The following is a 25,760-nucleotide window of genomic DNA, read 5'->3' on the forward strand; positions in this document are numbered from 1 at the left end:
CCTGCCTCAGGCAGCCCTTCGGTCGGCCGGATTCCAAAGTCTGGGTCTGGCCTCGGCTGATGTCGCACTTTCCCCGACGTCAGAGCGTCTGGGGTATAAAAGCATCAGCCGACGCCATCTTCCTCAGTCTTTCTTGCCGCGTGGTGCCCGAAGCAGAAGCAGTTCGCAAGTGCCGGTCGGCCAGCTCCTGTGATTCAGCTATCGAAGACTTCGTAAAAGCTAAGTACCCCGTTGGGGACTCTTTCTTGCCTCAGCCGATGTCAGATAAAGTTAATAATTGTTTAACTTGTGGGAAACAAATACCTCATAAGGATTTCCACTCTTACTGCCTCCCCTGCCTAGGCCAAGACCACGACGTCTCGGCCTATTCAGCCTGTGCTTCCTTCAACCGACGAACTCTTAGACGTCGGTCGGAGTTTGCAGAGGAATTCTTTGGGGCTACTTTTGCTTATAAGATGCCGTCGGAGACTCCGACTTCGCATTTAGTTAAAAAATGGAAGGACAAGGACCGACACACGCGGCCCGCGTTTTCGGCTGAAACCACGGTCAGGCCTACCGCGAGTGTCTCGGTCTCGGCTGAAACCAAGTCCTTGGTACTTCCTATTACCGAAACCGCACAACCGACTACCTCGGCCCCGGAGGCCCCGGCCGAGTCGGTTATTGAATTACCTACCGATACCGGTGTCCAGGAACCTTCAGACACCATTCCTTTAGACAAGTCTACTCCTGCACGTGGGGCAGCCAGACCCCCTGCTTCCATGTCCATTAAGGCTTTTTCTAGGTCTAAAGCTGCTAAACTTACTAAAGCTTTGCCTCCCAAGGTTTCCTCTCAGAGACCTTCTACTGGCTCTCAGATTCTTAGCCTAGCAGAGGATCTTATCTCATTAATTAGAGGTTCTCAACCTCATCCGGACAGGGGCTCTCAACCACCTCCAGACAAAAGGCCCAGGTTTGAGCCCTCTGACCCCCCACTCCTCAGATGAGTCCACTGATGGCTCTGCTCTGTCAGACCACCAGGAGGAGGCTTATTCGGCCTACGAGGATTCTGATGCTGAAGAATCTATTCCCTCGGCCTCCCCTCCTGAAGAGTTTTCCTTTGGAGAGACATTACACTCTATGAGAGAAGATTTTCAATGGCAGGGTCAGGAATTCTCTGATTCTAGAAAGAGATTAAGGACCTTTTTACATTTACCTCAGCATAGGTCTTTAGCTATACCTCCTGTTTTGAATGTCATTGATGATGTGTACTCTGATGCTAGTACAGCCGCTGGCTCTCTCCCTCCGGCTCCTGCCAAACCTTGTAGGTACTACAGGGTCCTGGACTCACACCTACACCTGTACAAGGCCCACTCTGCTGATCCAGAAACTATTTCCCAGGGCCCAAAAGGGGTTGCTGCTGCCACTGCTAAAAATCCTCTACCCTCTGAAAGGGAGTCCAAAGCATTAGAGAGATGGGGTAAGAAAGTGTATACTTCTGCAACTCTTTCCATGAGGGCATTAAATTGTCAATTTCATATGATACAGTACCAAGAGTATTTGTTAGATGAATTGCATAAGAAACTATCCTCTCCTGAACCCCTTGATCGCAAATCCCTTCAGGATCTGGTGCATAACTCCCAGCAGGTTAGTAACCATTTCTTACAGTGTGGTTATGATGCATTGGAAGCTTCATGTAGGTCAGCTATGACAGGTGCAGTTATACGTAGGCATGCCTGGCTGAAGGAACAATCTCTGCCAGACCATGTTAATGCTAAGCTTTTGGATGCTCCTATGGAAAAGCAAAAATTATTTGGTTCCACGGCTCAAGAGGTCTCAAAGAAATTTGAAGAAAAGGCAAAATCTGTGCAAACAGTCAAAGACTTTCTGCAAGTCCAACCACCGAGATTCAGCAGAAATTGGCCTACTAAGAATTGGTCCTTTCCGGACTCAGACAGATCTCAGAGAGGCAGGAATAGACGTGCCAGAGGTAGAGGGCAAGCTAGAGGCTCCTACAGAGGCCGTCAGTGGCAGCCTCCCAACCAGAGAGGTAGTGCAGGAACTACAACTGCTACACCAGGACAGACTCAATGACTTTATTTTGACTCCGCCGACCAGGGCTCAATTAGAAGCACCTTTGGGCGGAAAGCTTTCCTTATTCTCAAAAAATTGGCACAGCATTACAAGGGACACATGGACACTGCAAATAATAGACAAAGGATACAGGTTCCATTTCCACACATTGCCAAAAAGAAAAGGCATGCCAGACCTGCCACCAAATCAGAGGGCAGAGGCTTTGAAGCAAATTACCAACTTAATGCAAATGAAAGCCATAGAAAAGGTACCTCAGAATAAGGCCAAGGATTTTACTCCAGGTTATTCCTTGTTCCAAGAAAAGAAAATCAATGGAGGCCTATTCTCGACTTGTCCGCACTGAATACTTACCTCATTGTGCCAAAATTCAAAATGCTGACTCTACAGCAACTCCTTCCCATGCTGGGCAAGGGGTCTTGGCTGGTGACTCTAGACCTCAAGGAGGCATACCTACATGTCCCTATCCGACAAAGCTGCAGAAGACACCTCAGATTTCTTGCAGGGTCAGAGCATTATCAATTCTCAGCATTGCCCTTTGGCTTATCTACTGCGCCCAGAGTATTCACGAAATGCCTGGCATCAGTAATTGCACACTGCAGACTTCAGGGGATTCAAATCTACCCATATCTGGACGACTGCCTTATACAAGCGGACAGCAAGCAAACTCTGTTAAAGGACTTGGACTATGCCATCCACCTGCTACAGGCCTTGGGATATACAGTCAACATCCACAAATCAAGACTTGTTCCATCCCAAAGAATAACTTTTCTGGGTGCGGATCTAGACACAACCACCCAAATGGCCTTTCTCACAGAAGGAAAACAAAAACAACTACCGGATTACTTCAAGAATCTGACAAGACAAACTCAGCTGACTGCAAGGAAAATCCTGCAGGCCCTGGGTTACATGGCATCTTGCATTCTTCTGATTCCACAAGCAAGACTGCATATGAGAAAATTACAATGGTACCTAAGGAGTTTATGGACTCAGCACAGTCACAGCTTAGAAACTTTGATCCCACTCATTCCATGCTTCAAAAGGAATTTCTGTGGTGGGCTCAAGCCTGCCAGTCGAACAGCGGGTTGCCCTTCAGCAAGCCAAGAGCCAACCAAACCATCACCACGGACACTTCAGACCAAGGTTGGGGAGCACACATGGAGGGCAGATGTATCCAAGGGCTATGGTCACAAAAAGAGCTGCGCATGCACATAAACCAAAAGGAAATGCTGGCAGTGATACACGCAATCGAGGCCTTCAAACCTTTCCTTCATAAAGGCCATTTGCTCATAAGGACAGACAACACCACAGTTATGTGGTACATAAACAAGCAAGGAGGCACCCATTCCTACCCTCTTTGCAGACTGGCAATGAATCTATGGGAACTTTCCTTGAAACTCAATATACAGCTACAGTCCCAGTTCGTGCCAGGGAAAGACAATATACTGGCAGACAGCTTAAGCAGAACTACCATGGATGCACACGAATGGGTGCTGCACCCAGACATCTTCTTACTCCTAACACAATCATAGGGAAGGCCGGAAATAGATCTGTTCGCTTCCCCCCACAATCATCAACTGAAGAAATTCTGCTCAAGAACATACCACCCACAAGCATGGAAAGTAGACGCTCTCTCTTTCAGCTGGAAAGCTCTAACAGTGTATGCTTTCCCACCTCTTCCATTAATGACCAAGGTCTTACTGAAGATCAGGGCAGAGCAGCCCAGAGTGATTCTGATAGCTCCAAACTGGCCAATACAGCACTGGTACCCACTGTTAAAGAGCATGTCACAGACGAAACCGTGGCCTCTCCCCCTATGGCCACTTCTACTGACGCAGCACAGTTTCAAGACTCTGCATTCCAACCTGAAAACCTTGCAGCTAACTGCCTGGAGAATACCATGACTCCTCCTCAGGATAACCTATCCCAGAGAGTGAAGGATATTATTATGGAAGCTCGCCGGCCTTCCACTAGGAAGGCATATTCAGCAAAATGGAAAAGATTTCACACTTGGAACACAACAAAGGGCCTAGATGTGACACTGATGAACATGGCACATATACTGGAATATTTGGCAGAATTGTTCCACAATGGCCTGTCTTACTCTTCCATTAAGATACATGCCTCAGCAATTTCAGCAGAATACAATGTTAATCCACCTGTCTTCTCTCATCCTCTCCTAAGACAGTTTCTAAGAGGAATCAAAAACATCAATCCTCCAAGGAAACCGCCTCTACCTACCTGGGACCTTAACTTTGTGTTGGAAAAACTAACACTTCCTCCCTTTGAACCAGCAGCATCGGCAGATCTACAGTTTCTGTCTTGGAAAACTGCCTTCCTTCTGGCCATAACCTCAGCAAGAAGAGTATCTGAGTTACAAGCTTTAATGGCAGTGCAGCCATTTCTTATCTTTCATCAGGACAGAGTTTCTTTGAGGACCAATCCTACATTTATGCCAAAGGTGGTATCCAGGGTATCTTTGAACCAAGCTATTCACTTGCCTACATTCTTCCCACAACCACAAAATAAAGGGGAGAAACTTCTGCACACCCTGGACATACACAGACAATTGCGCTACTACTTGGACAGAACTAAAAGTTACAGAAAGACTGACCAGTTGTTTGTAGCATATGCTGCTGGGGCCCAAGGAAAAGCAATTTCCAAACAGACAATTTCAAAATGGATAGGAAATTGCATTCGTTTTTGTTACTCCTTTCATGGAAAAACTGTGCCAGCTAACATTAGACCTCATTCCACGAGAGCCACAGCCACCACCACAGCCTTTCTAAGAGGGGTGGCTACCAAGGACATTTTAGAAGCTGCTACATGGAGCTCCGTGCATACATTTGCCAAGCATTACAATCTACCTTTATACTCCAGATCCAGAGCAGGTTTTGCTACGGCAGTCCTGCAGGGTATCTTAACTACACCATCCTTTACTTAGTACCTCCACCCCCAGATTGGCTATGGTATTCTACCCATATGTGATGACTGCAGATGCATCCTTGAAGGACATAGTACAGTTTTGTACCTACCATAAATGTAGATGTCCGATAGGTATGCATCTGCAGTCAGGTTTACCCTCCCTCCTTCCCCTCTGTGGTATTCCTAGGGTGCTTACCCCTCTATTAGCTAGCTGGGGGAATCTATTATGGTGTATTTGTTTGTATGTATATATATATATATATGTATATATTTTTCTGCAAATGTTTGGAATTTTATTGCATTCCTCCAAATTTAGCCTTTCTAGAAGGCACCTGGCATCTGGGGCAAGAAAAACTGAGGAAGATGGCGTCGGCTGATGCTTTTATACCCCAGACGCTCTGACGTCGGGGAAAGTGCGACATCAGCTGAGGCCAGACCCAGACTTTGGAATCCGGCCGACCGAAGGGCTGCCTGAGGCAGGACAACCCATATGTGATGACTGCAGATGCATACCTATCGGACATCTACATTTATGGTAGGTACAAAACTGTACTTTTTTGCAGCTTGCAAAGGGTTATTGGCAGACAGCAACAAAATAAGGTCTTTAGACATTAGATATGCTCTTTGTAAGAAGGGAACAGTACAACATAACATGCAGTCAGCATATTTTAATCTGGGAAGTGTTCAAGTGAAAAAGGAAAGGTTGTTGCAGTGAAAAAAAGGAGACAAGTCAGGTGTTTTTGAGAAGATTTGTCAGCTTTTCTGTTGTGAGTTGGTGTTGATGCACCACAAGGGACTGTTGATGAAAATGGGAAGCTGTAGACCAGCAGATCCAGGGTATCCTGGAATAGGTGCAAGTAGAAGTGAAGGTTTACTGCATACACATACATAGATATATACATACGTACACATCTTTAGATAATTAATGCCCTCAGAATTGTTCAGCATTCCAGTATACAAAGCATTTGACCTCGTTCACAGTTCAGTGTTACGCTGTCTGAAAATAAAGCCATTTGATTCGGTAGCTCATCTCCTCATTATTACGTACTTTCATGTAACAAATGTGAAATGATGTCAAATTTAACACATCAAATAATATCTTTCATATGTGGATTTAGAAAAAGCATCCATGAAATCGGTCTTTGCATGGCAGTTTAGATGTCTAAAACTCGAATATTGTTAATCCAGGTTTTTGAATTAATCCTTAACTGGAACAGAATTTCTGAGATGTCTGTCATTTGCTCTTCCTGAAACACAAGGTCCCATGGGAAGTATTGTGGCTTGTTATTGAAAGAGTTAATTCAGAGGCTAGGTTTGCTCAGCTGCATGATTCATTAATGTGCCATTCAGAATAGTTAAACAAGAGGCAAGACTGCAACAGGAGTTGAATACAGCATTAAAGTGATTGTAGATTTAGACAAGTGACCTCATCTTCATTGAAAGTGCTGACAAAGGAATTATGGCCATGTAAAATTGTTTGTGAGAATAGATGTATTAAAGTATTTAAGATTTAGTAATCACTTGATAAGTTTGAAAAGCCTTTCATTAAGGTCTACATGAGGTGCAATTCTGCTCGTGATAAAATGGCTTGCTTTCAGTCATGTCTGTAGAAACTTTATCAAAGGAATCATTTTGCTAAAGTGTGTAAAATGTAATAAATATTTGTAGCAAAAATGAATGCATATGATGGAACAGAGCTGTAGAAGAATTATTTGTGGGTGCAGCAAGTGTTGAAAGAGTACAACATAAGAATGTGTCAATATCTGAGACAAGATTATCAATCAGAAGTTGAGCAGAGAAATTCTGAGTGTGGTATTTAATTCCATACATATACAATTTACTCAGTAATATTCTGCAAAATATAGGCAAGGATAACCTAACAGGAACAAATTTCATATACTTAACAAATACCTTTGGCACTGTGTAGGCCACGCTGTCCTTCTGAACTCCCTGCAAAAGTGGCCATCAGCCCTCAAGCTTCACGATGGTTCCAAAAATTCCTGTCCTGTAGATTTTTTTGCAGTACAACTTGACTCCACTGTCTCCAATTCCGGTCTCTTCAGGAAAGTAGTCCCATAAGCGTCATTCATGTCACCAGTTCTGTTTAACAAACTTCATTTTGACATCCCAAGCTTGCTTAACTGACTTTATGCAGATAATGTAGTCATCTGCAAGTCAGACCCCTTCTCCTTAGACATCGAAGACCTCGCACATCTGACTCAGTGGATTATTCATCCCTTATTCCTTCTAGACCTTAAAAAAAAAAAAAAAAAACAAACACGCTGTTCAGAATACTCTTAAAAACTCAAAACTCCTGTAGTTGGCACCTCATGCTTGATGTTGATGAAATTATAGAGAACTTTCGTATTTGCAGAGATAATTTATGTCTGGTTTGAGTCCTTACTCAATTTGTAATACCACATCCAAATAATCAAAGTGTAATTTATGCATGTTTTCTAGGCCAGGAAAAATTTCCACTTCCTTTTCCCATAAATTAGGCCTGCTATAGGCAATGGTGTCCTCTTCTTCCCATAGCTAGAATATGTCCTCCCAATTATTGCCTCTTTCTGAAAAATATATATATCCCTAGTACACACCATAAAACATATGCAGGTTTATAACTCTTTCCACAGAGAAGAATATTATTGCTGCACCCTAAATAAAGCCAAATGACTGACAATGTACCCTGAATCACCCTCTGTCTCAGATCCATGATTTGAAGTGGAGTTTAGGGAAGAGTTAAGATAGGCACTGAGAGGCAGTGGAGAGTTACCAAATAGCTGGGTAACTACAGCAGAACTAGTAAGGGAGACTGCTAGAAAGGTGCTTGGTGTGCCATCTGGACAGAGGAAGGAGGACAAGGAGACCTTGTGGTGGAATGAGGAAGGTACAGGAGAGTATACAGAGGAAGAGGCTGGCGAAGAAGAAGTGGGATTGTCAAAGAGATGAAGAAAGTAGACGAGTATAAGGAGATGAGGCGCATGGCAAAGAGAGAGGTGGCGAAAGCTAAGGATAGGGCGTATGGAGAGTTGTATGAGAGATTGGACACTAAAGAGGGAGAAAAGGACCTGTACCGATTGGCTAGACAGAGGGACAGAGCTGGGAAAGATGTGCAGCAAGTAAGGGTGATAAAGGATAGTGAGGGAAAGGTACTCACAAGAGAGGAGAGTGTGTTGAGTAGATGGAAAGAGTATTTTGAGAGGCTGATAAATGAAGAGAATGAGAGAGAGAAGGTTGGATGATGTGGGGATAGTGAATCAGGAAGTGAAACAGATTAGCAAGGAGGAAGTAAGGACAGCTATGAAGAGGATGAAGAATGGAAAGACTGTTTGCCCAGATTACATACCAATGGAAGCATGGAGGTGCTTAGGAGAAATGGCAGTGGAATTTTTAACTAGATTGTTTAATGACATTTTGGAAAGTCAGAGGATGCCTGAGGAGTGGAGAAAGTGTTTTGGTACCTATCTTTAAGAATAAGGGTGATGTGCAGAGCTGCAGTAACTACAGAGGGATAAAATTGATCAGTCACAGCTTGAAGTTATGGGAAAGAGTAGTAGAAGCTAGGTTAAGAAGGGAGGTGATGATTAGTGATCAGCAGTATGGTTTCATGCCAGGAAAGAGCACTACAGATGCAATGTTTGCTCTGAGAGTGTTATTGGAGAAATACATAGAAGGTCAGAAGGAGTTGCATTGTGTCTTTGTAGACTTGGAGAAAGCATATGACAGGGTGCCTAGAGAAGAGTTGTGGTATTGTATGAGGAAGTCGGGAGTGGCAGAGAAGTATGTAAGAGTGGTACAGGATATGTACGAGGGTAGTGTGACAGTGGTGAGGACTGCAGTGGGAGTGACAGATCCATTTAAGGGGGAGGTGGGATTACATCAAGGATCAGCTCTGAGTCCTTTCTTATTTGCAGTGGTGATGGACAGGTTGGCAGATGAGATCAGACAGGAGGCCCAGTGGACTATGATGTTTGCAGATGACATTGTGATCTGTAGTGAGAGTAGGAATCGGGTTGAAGAGACTCTGGAGAGGTGGAGATATGCTCTAGAGAGCAGAGGAATGAAGGTCAGCAGGGCTAAGCAGAATATATGTGTGTAAATGAGAGGGAGGGTAGAGGAATGGTGAGGATGCAGGGAGTAGAGTTGGTAAAGGTGGACGAGTTTAAGTACTTGGGATCAACAGTTTAGAGTAATGGTGAATGTGGAAGAGAGGTGAAGAAGAGAGTACAGGCAGGGTGGAATGGGTGGAGAAGAGTGTCAGGAGTGATTTGTGACAGACGGGTACCAGTAAGAGGGAAAGGGAAGGTCTACAAGAGGGTAGTGAGACCAGCTATGTTATATGGGTTGGAGACAGTGGCATTGACAAAAAGGCAGGAGTCAGAGCTGGATGTGGCAGAGTTAAAGATGTTAAGATTTGCACTCGGTGTGACTAGGATGGATAGGATTAGGAATCAGTATATTAGAGGGTCAGCTCATGTTGGACAGTTTGGAGACGAAGCAAGAGGCGAGATTGCGTTGGTTTGGACATGTGCTGAAGAGGGATGCTGGGTATATTGGGAAAAAGATGCTAAGGATGGAGCTGCCAGGTAAGAGGAAAAGAGGAAGGCCTAAGATAAGGTTTATGGACGTGGTGAGAGAGGACATGCAGGCGGTTGGTGTGACAGAGCAAGATGCAAAGGATAGGAAGAAATGGAAAGAGGTGATCTGCTGTGGCGACCCCTAACGAGAAAAGCCGAAAGATGATGAAATATGAAATCCTTCCCCTTTTTATCAAGTAGACCCCCAGAAAGACACCCTTCATACAGCCTCTGATCCTTTTCCTCCACCAGCTCCAGACTTGGCCACACCATTTACCAAATGTAAAACAGAATGAGCACTCCTCCAACTCCTTCTCAGCCCTGCAAATCTGTGAATCTGTCCCCAAACAATTAAGTTACACCCTCTCTTTCTTGAACTTTGGGAATGAGCATGCATCTTTAAGTAAGTTAAAAGCAAATGCTTCAGCACAAGGGATGTAACATAGTCTGATGGCAATCAGACCAAACTGTCTTCATACAGTTACTGTGATCAGGCTGCCTTTGTATAAATTGTTTTCAATGCATGTGTAAATACAATTACCTTTGTTAATATCATTTATAATTTCTGTACACTGCTCAACATGCCCATTGCACAACTCTTATGATGTATTAAGGCTTGTAAATAATTTTTGCATTCTGTTTGTTCTGTCTTGTATTGTGTTATTTTTCACCTTGGGAGAGCCTGGTAAAGTGTCCATGTTTACACAGTGTTCTATCCCAGTTAGCAAATATGAGCAAACATACAGCGAAACAAGAGTCTCTCAATATGTTTGCCGATTTATTTTGAATCAGAGCCACTCATCATCTATGCACAGTTCTCTCATTGTACGTTATTAATATAATGTTATATACTGGTAGGGGCCCGCTTTGCAAAACTGGTGTGCCATTCAGCTGTTCCATGTGCTTATTATTGAGCCCCTTTCCCCGATATTGACATTGAAAACGCATCAAAACTTGCTTGCTGCAAATATAAGGTAATTTGAAAACGTGAATGGAAGTGCTTTTTTTATTTTTTCTTATTGTAAAGGTAGTTTAGCTTCTAGGATTCTTTTGCCATATTTCTGGCTTGCTCATGGAGTTGTTGTCTCACTCAAAAAAGAGAGAGGGAGAGATTAAGTGTCAAGTCTAGGCTATAAATTCAGTAATTTGAAGCAGACAGTTATTTTTCATTGTTTTAAATGTTGTGGCTTTCTACAGCAATGCAGAAGGCATGGCGGGAGAGAAATCCTGAAGCCCGAATAAAGGCAGCACATCAAGCCCTGCAGCAGAATTACGAGTAAGTTTTGAAATGCTCTCACTCAAAAAAGTTGTTCAAGAAAAGATGCTATTTTAACCGCAGGCTGATTTGTTTCTTGTCATAATTTTGTTTATAGCCCATGACAGAAGTATATGCTTAAAATAATTTCTGAAAATGCACCGTTTCTGGTTAGGATACTTTTGACCTTCTTTCACCCATGATTACCCTGTGCAGTAGACCATTACTTTGTTGGAAGCTTTCAACCACAGGTCCAGTTCTCTACCTTGAAGAACTTTGCTTTATTGTAAGGAGATGGGGATTGTTACGTTTTACTTATATATGTTGTACCTGTCATCTCTGTGTACCATTCTTACAATACATGTTTTGTCAAAAACCTAAGGGAGAAACTATGACAACATTAACCAGCCTTTTCAGTAAATTGTTGGAAGGGTAATAGAATGCCTGCTTACTGGAGAATGACAGATGTGAGTCATGAGCTTACAAGTGGAAGCAGGTCTGATACCAGAAATAATTAACTTCTCACTTCATCCTTATTAAGGTGAGGATCAGTAATGAGATATCTTTTGAAGGAAAGGATTGACACTAGTAGGTCACAAAACCCAAGTTTAGATAAATTCACTCTTGAAGGATTATGATGGGCTAGTCCAGTTATACATTTTAGTAACATGACCAAATCAGACAAGCAGAGAGGCGGTGTGGACTTTTTGATTGGGTGCCTGTGCTAGCAAGCACTTAATATGTTATTTTTTTAAGGATATTTTCCCCAATTGCCTGCTGATGGTCATCCCGTACCTGTCCAATCACCCAGTTTATTCACTCTCCCAATGTTGAGGATTGACAGAGAGGGGGTCATCACTAAGCAAGCATTTTTTTCTTGTAAATCCTCCCTTTTGCACTTGCTCTGTGATGGTGTTTGGATGGGTCATGCGGTGGGCCTTTGCACTGCATCACCCCTCACTTCCACAAATGACTGGTGTCAGATGGACACGCTGTCCACCTACAGAAGGACCTTCCAACCAAGGAAACTCTATTGAACATGCAAACATCCCTGGGTGCACAGCCCCCCCCCCCCCCCCATGAAGTGAATTTCCATCTTCCCCTGCTAGTGTCTTAACTCCTAAGCCGCTAGTCATACTTAAGTCACCAAGTCTTATAATTAGGGCTGTAGTCCTCTACCCCAACACCACAGACCATTTCAAGCAGTATTGCTTTAAAGTCTAGTAAACAAATTGTATAAATGTGATGTGGCCCCCAGAATGGTGTTCTGGATAAAGCAGGGCTTGAGAACCAGATGTGAAGTACAACAATGAAAGGATCCCAAGTGAAGAAAAATGTGTTGTTGGTATTCTTACATTTGTTTGTGGTAATACAGAGACTGGGTAAGAAAGTAGGAAATGACCCCTCATATAGAAGATATAAAAGGGACAAAAACATTTAGCAGGGTTGCTATTGTGTTTGTGTGTATATATGTATGTGAGTCTATATATAAATTTCTGTGTGTGTATGTATGTAAATGTGTGGATACATATAGCTATACATTCATACAGTTTTTCCACATGTATAGTGGAAAAGAATAAATTCCCCCATCCCCACTGATGTTCTTTGTGTTTCAGTGTTGCAGTCATCACACTTGTGTTATCTGCCTGCAGGTAGCCCTCAGTCGGCATGAATGCCGGAGACTTAGTATTTCTCCGTCGGATGCTGTCGCTCCAAGACTGACGTTAAGTCGTCAGGGGTATAAAAACAGGCAGCCGATGCCATTACATCAGTCTTTCTTGCCGAGGAGCTCAAAGCAGAAGCAGTTTGCAAGTGCTGGTCAGCCGCTACCTGAGTTTTCGTTTACGAATTGAGTCATCCTGAAGTCTTCTAAAGCTAAGTACCCTGTTGGGGATCCTTTTTTTCTTGTTCTAACTGATGTCAGAAAAAGTTAACAGTTGTCTTGCCTGTGGAAACCAAATACCACACTGAGATTTTCATTCTTACTGTGTCACCTGTTTAGGCCCAGACCACGACATACCTCACTGTCAGTTTTGTGCCTTGTTTAATGCCCAAACCATTCGTCATCGGGCTCTCATTGTCGCTAAATGATTCCGTTCTCGATCTCCATATTCTAAAATGGCTTTCGTTAAGCTATCCGACTACTGATATTCCGAAAAAATGTAAGGATAAAGACAGACAGCACAGGTCCAAAGCCACTGCCGATGCTTCTGTTAAGCCAGTCACCAGTTTGCCGGTACTCAGTGAGGCGCTTTTGCAGCCCCTGATGCCAGCTTCAGTGGATTTGCAGGCCTCTACCGAGACCCGTTCGGAGTCTGGTATGCCGCAAAACTCTTCTTCGACTATGGAACCTGCGGATTTCTCTACCTTGGATGAGTCCAGAGCTGCTGAGCAGGCACCAGCTTCTGAGGCAGTTCTTCGCACTACTGATGTTCGACTCAAACCGACGACTTCATTTCTTTCTAAAACTACAGAGTTTCTTAGGCCAAGAGTACACGCTACACCTAGAAAACTGATGACCAAAGCGCATGCACCTGCTCCCTTGCCACAGCGTCAAATGCTTAGAATGGCAGAAGAAGATCTTATTATGCTGATTAGGGGAAGTCAGCCTTCCCCTGCTAAGAGAAAAAGAGACCGGTCCCCAGCAGCTTCAACAGACCCAAGAGTCCGATGACTCTGAGGTATCTGATTATGAAGACATGCCCTTATCTGCTTATGAGGATTCAGATGCAGAGGAAATCTGTTCCCTCTACCTCCCCTCTAGAGGATATTTCTTTTGGTGAAACCTTACATATGTTAAGAGAGCATTTCCACTGGGAATGCCAAGACTATCCTCTAGATTTGCCACAGCACAGGCCTTTAGCAATACCCCCAGTCCTGGAAGTCGTTGATGCCTATGGAATCCAGTTTTACTCCTGATGCTTTGCCCCCTGCCCCTAGGAAACCAGGCAGGTACAACAGAGTACCTGACTCTCTCAAATTTCTTTTCAGAAATCCTACTGCTGACCCAGAGATCATTTCCCAGGGGCCTAAAGGTATCAAGGTAACTACAGCCAGGAATCCTGCCGCTTTGGACAGATGGGAATAAGAAAGTATATACCTCTGCAACTCTTGCCATTAGGGTATTGAATTGTCAGTTTCACATGCTGAAGTACTAGCAACAGATTATGGAACTTATTAAGCAAAAAGTAGCAACCTTTCCAGACTGTGCAGAAAATAAAGAATTGCAGGAGCTTATGCACTCTGCCAGCCAAGTCACCAAGCATACATTGCAGTGTGGCTTTGATGCCCTAGAAGCATCTTGCAGGGCAGCAGTCACTGGTTCTGTACTGAGAAGGCTTGCTTAGCTTAAGGAGCAGACCTTGCCAGACCATGTCAAATCAAAGTTACTAGACGCTCTTTTGAACAAGGACAGTTTGCTTATCACCAAAGCAGAAGAGGTTCTTAAAAAGATGGAAGAAAATGCTAAATCTATGCAGACAGTTAAAGAATTCTTACAAGTACAACCTCCTAGATTCAGTAGGCATTGTCACTCAAAACACTGGTCCTTTCCAGCCCCCTCCAGGCCATCTCAAAGTAGACCCAGGAGAAACAGACCACCCAGACTACAGTCTCTGGGTATGCAGAGATCTAAGCAATGGAGTGCTCCCACCCCCAAAATAGGGGGTGGTAAGTCACCTCCCTGTAGAAAGAACTCGCAATAACTTCTCTAATCCACTCCTTACCTCTGCCCAATTGCTCGTGCCCCTAGGAGGAAAACTTGCCCTTCATGCAAAAAACTGGATGTCCATCACAAAAGACCGATAAGTCCTCAACATTGTATCCCAGGGGTACAGATTCCACTTCCATTCTCTGCCAATCCCAAAAGGGTTCCCAGACCTTCCTCCAAACCAGTGGGCAGAGGCACAAAACCAAGTCCTATCTCTGATCTCTATCAGGGCTATTCAACCGGTTCCAGCGGAACAGATAGGGCAAGGATTCTATTCCAGACTTTTCCTGGTACCCAGAAAAGAGGACTCTTGACGCCCAAGCCTGGAGCTTTCAGTTCTCAACAACTTCCTGGTGGTAACAAAATTCAGAATGCTTACCCTGCAACAGCTTCTACCTATGCTAGCCAAGGATGCCTGGTTAATCACCCTAGACTTAAACAAAAAAAAAAAAAAAAAAAGCCTATCTGCACATCCCTATAAGTGAGTCATGCAGGAAATATCTATGTTTAAGGGCCGGAGCTATCCATGATCATTTCTTGAAACTTCCCTTTGGCTTATCAACTGCTCCCAGAGTATTCACAAAATGCCTGGCTTCAGCCATTGCTTACTGTAGGCAGAGAAATTTCCAAATTTACCCGTACTTGGACTGCCTGATTCAGGTGGACAGTCAGAAATTGCTGTTGCAGCACCTGACATTTTTAAAAAAAACCTTCTCACATCCCTGGGGTACACCATCAACGAAAAGAAATCAAAACTAGTGACCAGTCAAAAAGATTGTATTCCTGGGAGTAAGCTTGAACACAGCATCCCAGATGGCATTCCTCACTTCAGAAAAACAAGTCTATCTGACAGCCTATTTCAAACAAATGGCCACCAGAACTCAGCAATCCGCAAGGAAAATACTGCAGGCCCTAGGGTTTTATGAACTCATGGATCCTGTTAATTCCATATGCCAGACTGCATATGAGGAAACTTCAATAGTACTTGAAAAGTCTTTGGTGCCAACATTCTCAGGACCTGGAAACAGTCATTCCTATCATACCCTGTCTAAGGACAGAGTTTATTTGGTGGGCAGCAGCATGCAACCACAACAAGGGACTGCCCTTTACTCAACCCCACGCCACCCAAACCCTAACCATAGACTCACCAGACTATGCCCGGGGAGCACACATGAATGGCAAATGCATTCAGGATCACTGGAGCCCAAGTCATATTCATCTGCACATCAACCAAAAAGAGATGCTAGCTGTGCAGAATGCCCTGACAGCTTTCAGATCCTACTTTCTCCAGGACAACTACTAATAAAAATAAACAACACCACAGTTATGTGGTACATCAACAAGCAGGGGGGAACCCATTCTTACCCACTCTGCTGGTTAGCCATAGCCCTGTGAAACACAGCCTTGGACATGCAAGTCCATCTGAAAGCTCAGTTCCTGCCAGGGAAACAAAATTTACTGGCAGATGACTTGAACAGAAATCTCCTAGACCCACGAGTGGCAATTAGAGCCCAGCATCTTCAGCCTTCTGATTCAGAAATGGGGGACCCCAGAGTTGGACCTCTTTGCTGAGCTGGTGATTGCAGGAGGCGGCAAATTCTGCACCAGGAACCCTCACAGCAGGGCCTGGATGGTGGATGCCCTATCTTTTCAGTGGGCAAATCTCTCAATTTATGTCTTCCCACCTCTGCCCTTCTCTCAAGAGTATTACTCAGAATAAGACAGGACAGACCAAGGACAATTCTGATTGCCCCGGACTGGCCACACCAGCACTGGTACCCACTCCTGCGTAGCCTGACATCGGGGCCACACTGACACCTACACCAGAACCCTACCCTACTCTCTCAGCAGGAGGGACAGATTTTGCATCCGCAACTGCAAACCCTAAATTTTGCAGCCTGGTTTATCCCTTGAATCCTCCCCCAGCAACCCTAAGCAAACAGGTGCTGGACGTCATTCTTGAAGCCAGAAGACCCAGTACAAGAAAATCCTATGTGGGTAAGTGGAAAAGGTACTGCTCCTGGAGTCTGTCTAAAGCAGAGAGACACAACTCTGCCCTCCCTGCCTTTAATCTTGGATTACTTAGCAGATCTACTCCACAAAGGCCTGTCCTTCTCTTCAGTTAAGATACATGCCTCAACCATTTCAGCTCATTACAACACTGAGCCACCTCTCTTCTCGCACCCTCTTATCAAACAGTTCCTGAGAGGGGTAAACAACTTAAGGCCACCAAGGAGAGCACCTGCCCCTGCTTCGGACCTTAACTTTGTACTGTAAAAGCTCCCCCCCCCTTTTTGAGCCTGCAGCATCAGCAGAATTAAAATTCCTCTTTTGGAAAACAGCATTGCTTCTGGCCATCACTTCAGCTAGAAGAGTGTCTGAGTTACAAGCACTTATGGCTGTGGAAACCTTCAATGTGAAGTTGTTCAATCTCGCCATTCATTCTTTACTGTGGGTTCAGAGCTGATCCATCAGCTCCGGTATGGCCATTTGTAAAGCTCAAGGTTTTCCCGTTGCTCGAGACCAAGCCCCTTATTCCATGATGCACTGCTGGAATTACCCCAGATCTAGTTTGCCGCGGCACAGATCAGGGGTTCCAGTTTTGCTCGAGCCAGTTTTTCATCTAAAAAGCGTGTTTTTGCAAGTTATTCTAAAAATGTTTTTTATTGTTCCATTAGTACAGTTGTTAGTAGTACTTTGTCGCTTCTTACAAGCTCCCCTTTTCCCATCGTGTGTTATTTAGCATAGTTTAGTATAGTGTTAGTGGCCTCGTGTTTTGGCCTAGTTAATTATCTGCATTATCTCTTATATATTCATTAGCTAGTGTTGACCTTTGTTCTTTGGGCCATTGTTGATAGTGTGTGTGTGTGTGTGTGTGTGTGTGTGTGTGTGTGTGTGTGTGTGTGTGTTTTATTACTGTTAAAATTGTAAGTTTGGCTGATGTTCATCGTGCATACAGCTGCAGTCATAACAGATGGGTTCTCCTGCCGTCAGGCGGGTCCTCGGTCGGCCGAATTCCAAAGTCTAGGTCCGGCGTCGGTTGTCGTCACTTCTTCCCTGACGTCAGTGCGACAGGGGTATAAAGGAACCAGCCGACGCCATTTTCTTCAGTCTTTCTTGTCGCGCGGTGCCCGAAGCAGAAGCAGTTCGCAAGTGCCGGTCGGCCAGCTCCTGAGATTACGAAAAATTGGAAACCGAAGTCTTCTTAAAAGCTAAGTACCCCGTTGGGGAAACTTTTCTTGCTTCAGACCGATGTCAGACAAAGTTAATAATTGTATTTCTTGTGGGAAGCAAATAACGCATAAGGATTTCCATTCCCTCTGTATACCTTGTTTAGGCCCAGACCACGACGTCTCGGTCTGTCGCTTTTGTGCTACTTTCAACAAATGCACTATTAAGCGTCGAGCGGAGTTCGCCCAGCATTATTTTGGGAAAGTATTTAACTATACTATGTCGTCGGATACTCCGACTCCGATTATGTCTAAAAAACGCAAAGACAAGGACCGACACACGAGGTCCGCGGCCTCTACCGACACCACGCCAAAGCCGACTACACGTGGTCCGGTTCTCAGCGAGGCGCCTACGCAGCCCCTGACTTCCGACGACACTTCTTTGGCGGTGTCTCCTGTGCCCGAGGTCGCAGGCTCCTCGGCCCACACCCCGACTACAGATACTGAAGCCACTCTTGGTGTTGAAACTCAGAATGTGGACAGGTCCACCTCCACTCAAGGTGTCTTCAGACCTTCCTGTTCTTTCTCCATCAAGGCTTTCACAAAGTCTAAAGCAACCATGCACTCTAAGAGACCAGCTACACAGGGCCCATCTCCAGGCCCCATGCCTAAGAAACAGATGCTTAAAATGGCTGAGGATTTAATTACTCTTATCAGAGGTTCTCAGCCCCCACCGGACAAAAGGCCCAGAGTGGAGGAACATTCCCCCTCCTCTGATCAGGGCTCCATTATTTCGGAGCGCTCTGATGATCAGGAGCATTCTTACTCACCTTTTGAAGACTCTGATGCGGAGGAGTCCATCCCTTATGTCTCCCCCCCAGAGGATTACTCATTTGGTGAAACTTTGCATACCTTAAGGGAACACTTCCACTGGGAAGGCCAAGATTATTCTGATTCCAAGAAAAGGCTCAGGGAATTTCTCTTGCTACCTCAGCACAGGCCTCTGGCTATACCTCCTGTCTTGGACATCCTAGATGATGTTTACTCGGAGGCCTGCCTTAACCCGGACTCTCTACCTCCAGCTCCAGTTAAGCCTGACAGGTACTATAGGGTTCCTGACTCACACCAATTTCTATACAAGAGCCATGCTGCTGACCCAGAAACCATATCACAGGGCCCCAAGGGAGTTAAGGCCTCCATTGCTAAAAATCCATTACCTTCCGAGAGAGACTCCAGATCCTTAGAAAGGTGGGGAAAAAAGGTATATACCTCGGCTACCTTATCCATGAGGGCCTTAAACTGTCAGTTTCATATGCTAAAATACCAACAGTTTTTGTTATCACAATTGAAAAGTAAAATGTCACAACCTGAACAACCAGACTTGAAGGAGTTGCAGGATTTGATGCATAGTGCAGAACAAGTGGGTAAGCATACCTTACAATGTGGTTTTGATGCTCTAGAGGCCTCATGTAGAGCTGCTGTTACAGGATCAGTCATACGTAGGCATGCCTGGCTCAAAGAACAAACCTTACCTGATTATGTCAAAGCTAAATTACTAGATGCCCCTCTTCAAAAGGATGTACTATTTGGTGCTAAGGCCGAGGAGGTGTTAAGGAAAATGGAGCAAAAGGCTAAATCAATGCAAACTGTGAAAGAATTTCTACAGGTACAACCCCCACGCTTTAGTAGAAATTGGCCTTCCAAAAACTGGTCCTTTCCTGCTACGGACAGACCCCAAAGAGGCAGATACAGGCGCCCGAGGGGCAGAGGACAATCCCAAGGATCGTTTAGAGGCAGACAGTGGCAAGCTCCTACACAAAGAGGTGGTGAGGATAACTTGCAATCTTTCAGAAAGCAAACCCAATGACTTTCCCCTTTGCATGCCAACCAAGTCTCAAATGGCAGCCCCCTTAGGAGGAAAGCTGGCATTATTTTCAAAAAATTGGCATATTATCACCAAGGACAAATGGATCCTGAACATTATAAACAGAGGCTACAAATTCCATTTTCACACCCTTCCAAAAATGAGAGGCATGCCAAACCTGCCACAAAATCAAAGGGCAGAAGCACAAAGGCAAATCACAGATCTCATAAGCATGAAAGCTATTCAAGAGGTGCCTATGCACGAACAAGGTCAAGGTTTTTATTCCAGGCTATTTCTGGTGCCAAGGAAGGGAAAAGATTGGAGACCTGTTTTGGACCTATCCATCCTAAACACATTTCTACTCGTACCAAAATTCAAGATGCTCACCCTACAGCAACTTCTTCCCATGCTGGGCAAGGAGTCTTGGCTGGTAACATTGGACCTCAAGGAGGCATACCTGCATGTCCCAATCAGACAAAATTGCAGAAGGTACCTCAGATTTCTTGCAGGTTCAACCCATTATCAATTCTCTGCATTGCCCTTTGGCTTATCTACTGCGCCCAGAGTATTCACGAAATGCCTGGCATCAGTAATTGCCTACTGCAGACTTCAAGGGATACAAATATACCCCTATTTGGACGACTGCCTGATCCAAGCAGACAGCAAGCACATTCTTCTGAAATATCTGGCTTATGTAATAATGTTGTTAAACTCTCTGGGATACATAGTCAACAAAAAGAAATCAAAGCTAATACCCTCTCGGAAGATAATTTTCCTGGGTGCCAATTTGGACACAAACACCCAGATGGCCTACCTCACGCCAGAGAAGCAGGGGAACTAATTCAATACTTCAGAACACTAGCAAATTGCACCAGGCTGACTGCAAGGAAAATCCTGCAGGCTCTGGGATTCATGGCATCTTGCATCTTGTTAATCCCATGTGCAAAGCTGCATATGAGGAAACTACAATGGTACCTGAAAAACATATGGTCTCAACACAGCCACAGTTTGGAAACAATCTTCTTCTTCTTCTTTCGGCTTTTCCCGATTAGGGGTCGCCACAGCGGATCACCTTGTCCGCACATTGATTGGCAGTGGAGTTTTACAGTGTCGAGTTGCCAGCCCGGCGCCCAACCTTCCACAGAAGGCACACTCACACACACACCTAGGGCCAATTTAGAGTGTCCAATCCACTTGCAGCATGTCTTTGGGATGTGGGAGGAAACCGGAGCACCCGGAGGAAACCCACGCAACCACAGGGAGGACATGCAGACTCCACACAGAAGGCACCCCAGCCAAGGATCGAACCGGAGAACCTCTTGCTGTGAGGCGCACAGTTTGGAAACAATAATACCACTAATTCCATGTCTGCAAAAGGAATTTCTGTGGTGGGCTCAAGCATGTCAAACAAACACAGGCCTTCCATTCAGCAAGCCTCAAGCAAATCAAGTCATCACAACAGACGCCTCGGACTACGCCTGGGGGGCGCACATGATAGATCGGTGCATTCGGGGCAAATGGTCCCAAAAAGAAAAGCACCTTCACATCAATCAAAAATAAATGCTAGCAGTAATAAATGCTATTATAGCTTTCAAGGACCTTCTACAACCAGGTCAACTATTGATAAGAACAGACAACACCACAGTTATGTGATACATAAACAAACAGGGAGGAACACATTCTTACCCCCTATGCAGACTGGCCATGTCACTTTGGAACATGGCCTTGAAATTACAAATGGAACTACAAGCACAGTACTTGCCAGGCAAGGAAAACACGCTGGCAGACAACCTAAGCAGGAATATGACAGATCCACACGAATGGAAATTGCATCCAAAAGTTTTTACAGAGATAATCCAAGAATGGGGAAGGCCAGACATAGATCTCTTTGCCTCCCACAAAAATCATCAATTGACAAAATTCTGCTCAAGGATCTTCCATCCACAGGCCTGGAGAGTGGACGCTCTCTCTTTCAGTTGGACATCAGTGGCAGTTTATGCCTTCCCACCTCTTCCTCTGCTGCCCAAAGTTTTATTGAAGACCAGAGCAGACAGACCAAAGATGATTCTCATTGCTCCGGACTGGCCAAGGCAACACTGGTACCCACTCCTGAGGAGCCTGACTCATTCACCACCATGGACCCTGCCTCTAATGCCTCTTCTTCTGACTCAGCACAGCTTCAAAACTCTTCACAGCCAGCTAAAAACACTCAATCTGGCCGCATGGAAGATTCCTTAGCATCACAACAGGCCCTACTCTCCAAGGAGGTGCAGGATGTCATTTTGGAGGCCAGAAGGCCATCAACTAGAAAAGCTTACTCCAAAATGGAAGCGTTTTGTGTCTGGAATGAGAAAAAGGGCCAGGATCCTGGAAAACTGAATTTACCTCAAATACTACAATATTTGGCTGAACTGCTAAGCAGTGGACTTTCTTTCTCCTCCATCAAAATCCATGCCTCAGCCATTTCTGCAGAATACAACACTGATCCTCCTTTATTCTCTCACCATCTCTTAAGACAGTTCCTCAGAGGGGCTAAGAATTTAAGACCTCCAAGGAAACAACCAATACCTGCTTGGGATCTTAATTTCATTCTGGAAAAACTGACCTTGCCTCCCTTTGAGCCAGCTGCCTCATCAGATTTGCAATATTTGTCCTGGAAAACAGCTGTCCTTCTGGCTATCACCTCAGCTCGTAGAGTTTCAGAACTACAGGCTCTCATGGCTGTACAGCCTTTTATCATCTTCCATCAGGACAGAGTTTCCTTACGAACCAACCCATCCTTTATGCCTAAAGTGGTATCCAGGGTAGCGTTAAATCAGGCCATACATCTACCTACTTTTTATCCTAATCCTCAAAACAAAGGGGAGAGATTACTACATTCCTTGGACATCCACAGACAACTGCGTTATTATTTGGACAGAACAAAGCCTTTCAGAAAATCAGAACACCTCTTTGTGGCCTATGCGGTAGGAACTCAAGGAAAGCCAATTTCCAAACAGACAATCTCAAAATGGATAGCCCACTGCATACGTTTTTGCTATTCCTTTCATGGTAAAACTGTACCTACAGGCATTAGAACTCATTCCACCAGGGCCACAGCCACCTCTGCAGCCTTCCTCAGAGGAGTTCCTACCAAGGATATTCTGGAAGCAGCCACTTGGAGTTCTGTGCATACCTTCTCCAAGCACTACAACCTACCATTATACTCCACATCTAGAGCAGGCTTTGCCACTGCAGTCTTGCAGGGCATTTTGGCTCCTCCTAGTTCCACCTAGTGCCTACCACCCCTTTCTTAGCTTTGGGATTCTATCCATCTGTTATGACTGCAGCTGTATGCACGATGAACATAGTACAGTTTTGTACCTACCATAAATGTAGATGTTCGAGTGCTAATACAGCTGCAGTCCAGGTTTCCCTCCCTCCTTCCCCTCTTGGGACAGGCCTATAGGCTGACGCATCCTCATACTACTTGATTGGGGTATTCATTTATGTTGTATTTGCTTGCAACTACTGTATTTTGATTAAATTGCACTGCATTATTACACAAATGTATGTGTTGCCTTCCTTCTGGGGGCACCTGACATCTGGGGCAATAAAACTGAAGAAAATGGCGTCGGCTGGTTCCTTTATACCCCTGTCGCACTGACGTCAGGGAAGAAGCGACGCCAACCAATGCCAGACCTAGACGTTGGAATTCGGCCGACCGAGGACCCGCCTGACGGCAAGAGAACCCATCTGTTATGACTGCAGCTGTATTAGCACTCGAACATCTACATTTATGGTAGGTACAAAACTGTACTTTTTTTAGGCTTTGTGTGGTGTTTTGAGCCTAGGTTGTTCTTCATATTTTATATACTGAGTGTCTATTTTATTAGGCTTATCGTGTGCTTGGTTTGGTGTTAAACCTAAGGCATTTTTTTATTGGGATATGTCTGAGGACAAGGATAAGGACTGTGGGCAAAAGATGTCTGTAACTGATGGTCACATACAGTGCGTCTACTGCTTAGGTGCTGTACATTTGCAGGAGTCTTGCAGTATTTGCCACTTTTTCCTCTAGGGTCTTATTGGAGAGGAAAAAAAAAGTTAGTTGACAGAGGCTTGCTGAAGCATCCGTTTCATGAAACATTGAGTGACCAGGATGGGGCCAGCAAGTCCTCCAAGTCCTCAGGGGACTCCAAGGAATCCAAACTGTCCAAGAAGTCCAAGAAATTGGAAGGTTCTTTGACATCGGCTCCACAGATATCGGAGCCGGCTGTCTTTTCATTTTGGAGCTGGCCCACAGCTCCAGAGCCAGTATCTGAGAGACCTGCATCTCCACCACTTCATTCGGCACCGTCGGTGCACTCTTCTAGATCTTCTGTCAGCCTATCAGATTTGGATAAGGACCGATTGGTGCAGAAGCTTTTACGGGCACCAGGCCTTGCTAAATTGTTGTCTGCTCCGACCCTAGCATCAGAACTATAGACCACTACCCCGGATTTGACTGCTCCTCCTTCGAGCTGTACCGGACCTTCTGAGCCAGTTGGGACTGACCTGTTGATCGTGGAGCCTTTGGAGCCGAGACCTGCTCCAGTGCCCTTAGTTCCATCTACTCTGACGTCCTATGCGCCGACCGGGGACTCTAGGAGCCGATAATCTCCTGTCTGGTGTGGAGAGGATAGCCACACTGACTTGTCGGTGCCGACTCTTCCTCTCGGGGGCTTCAGCTCGGATGAGCTCGGCTCCTACCTCCGGCTCGGAGCCCATGGCCTCGGTGCGGGGAGGAGCTGGTGGTTCCTTCAGGTCCATCGACTCCTTCTCATCGGAGCCGTGATGCCTTCAAACCATGAGGAGAGCCTTGTCCCCAAGACATCCTCAACACCATGTCTGGCTTCCTCTTCCCCCCAAAGCACCTGTGTTCGCTTCCATCGTCCAGGCTAGGCGTAGAGACCCTGAGCCTCAGGTAGCCCCACAGGGCATCCCCTGCTCTTCTGAGACCTCCCCAGAGGCTCCCACTGAGGAGGTCCCCAGGAAGAGATTGTGCAAGAGGAGACACTTGGACTCCCCACAGGAGTCTTTAACATCTGACAATGACTTGGATGAGTCAGATGGGTCCCCACGGTCCCTCTGTGAACATATCTCCTTTGCGGAGATACTAGAGATCCTTAGGCAAAGGGGTGATTGGCAGTCCCAAAGCCATACTGAGGACGAGTCACTTCTCTTGAAGGCTTTTGGGTCTCAACCTTTCACCTCTTGCATATCTTTGCCCTTTGATGAGCTTATGCAGCTGGTCTCTTGGAGGGTGTGGGAGTCACTAGAGTCCATGGAGCCTGTCTCTTGGAGGACTAACAAGTTTATTTCTCCTCCCAAAGGAGTTCCTGTTGATGCCATGGTGGTGGCGGCGGCCACCAAAAAGGAAATGTGTGAGAATTCCTTGTCTGTCCATCCTCTTAATAGAGAGTCCAGGATCATGGATAGATATGGGAAACACATGTTTAGTTCAGCGACTTTTACACTCCTTTCCCTGAACTATTTGACCCATTTCACTAGGTGCAAAGAGATCTCCTTAAGGAGTTGGGAGATGCTCTACAGGGTACTGTAGCTGCAGGGGCTTCTGACAAAGTTGCCACCCAGCTTGCTACCCTAAATTCTATTGTGAACTCATCCATGCGTCTCATAAGCAGCTGATGGGATGTGTAGGGCAGCGGGTGCAATAATTGCTGTCAGAAGACATTTCTGGATGCACTTGTGTTCCTTCACGGAACCCTTTAAGTCTTCATTCGTGAACACCCTTTTTGATGGCTCATCTCTCTTTGGGCCTAAATTGAAGGAAACTTTGACCATGTTTGAACAGGAGGGAAAGACTCTGCCACCAGAGTCTTCCACCCCTGCTCTGCCTTACCCCAAAGGGGAGAAAAGATGTGGTTCCGATAAGCCCAAGGAGCTTTTCAGGGCACATGTGGTGAACCCCCTCTAGGGGCAGAGGAGGGGGTAATAATGGAAAACGCCGCCCTCGCGGCAGAGGAGGTCCGCAACACCAGGGTGATAGAGATCACTTCTCTGGTCAGCCCTATCAGCGCTCCTGAAAGGAGGCCCGACTGTTCTCCTCTGGAGGCAGTCAGGGGTTGCTTATCTTTTTACCCAGACTCCTGGCAAGATATAACAAAAGACAGCTGGGTACAAAGTATTCTTTGTAGAGGATATTTCATACCAT

General features: G+C 45.3%; 1 protein-coding gene across 1 annotated transcript in view; it reads left to right on the top strand.

The window, feature by feature from the left end:
- Positions 1 to 25,760, top strand: part of LOC122805959 (suppressor of tumorigenicity 7 protein homolog) — a 538,611-nt gene that overhangs the window by 357,894 nt on the left and 154,957 nt on the right. The window contains exon 6 of the mRNA XM_044076199.1: positions 10,767 to 10,845. Coding sequence (XP_043932134.1) covers positions 10,767 to 10,845 — 79 coding nt within the window. The remainder of the gene's footprint in view (positions 1 to 10,766; positions 10,846 to 25,760) is intronic.

This window comes from Protopterus annectens, chromosome 7.part0 (assembly GCF_019279795.1).
Source record: "Protopterus annectens isolate FY-2018-M chromosome 7.part0, PAN1.0, whole genome shotgun sequence".
In the NCBI taxonomy this organism is placed as follows: Eukaryota; Metazoa; Chordata; order Ceratodontiformes; family Protopteridae; genus Protopterus; species Protopterus annectens.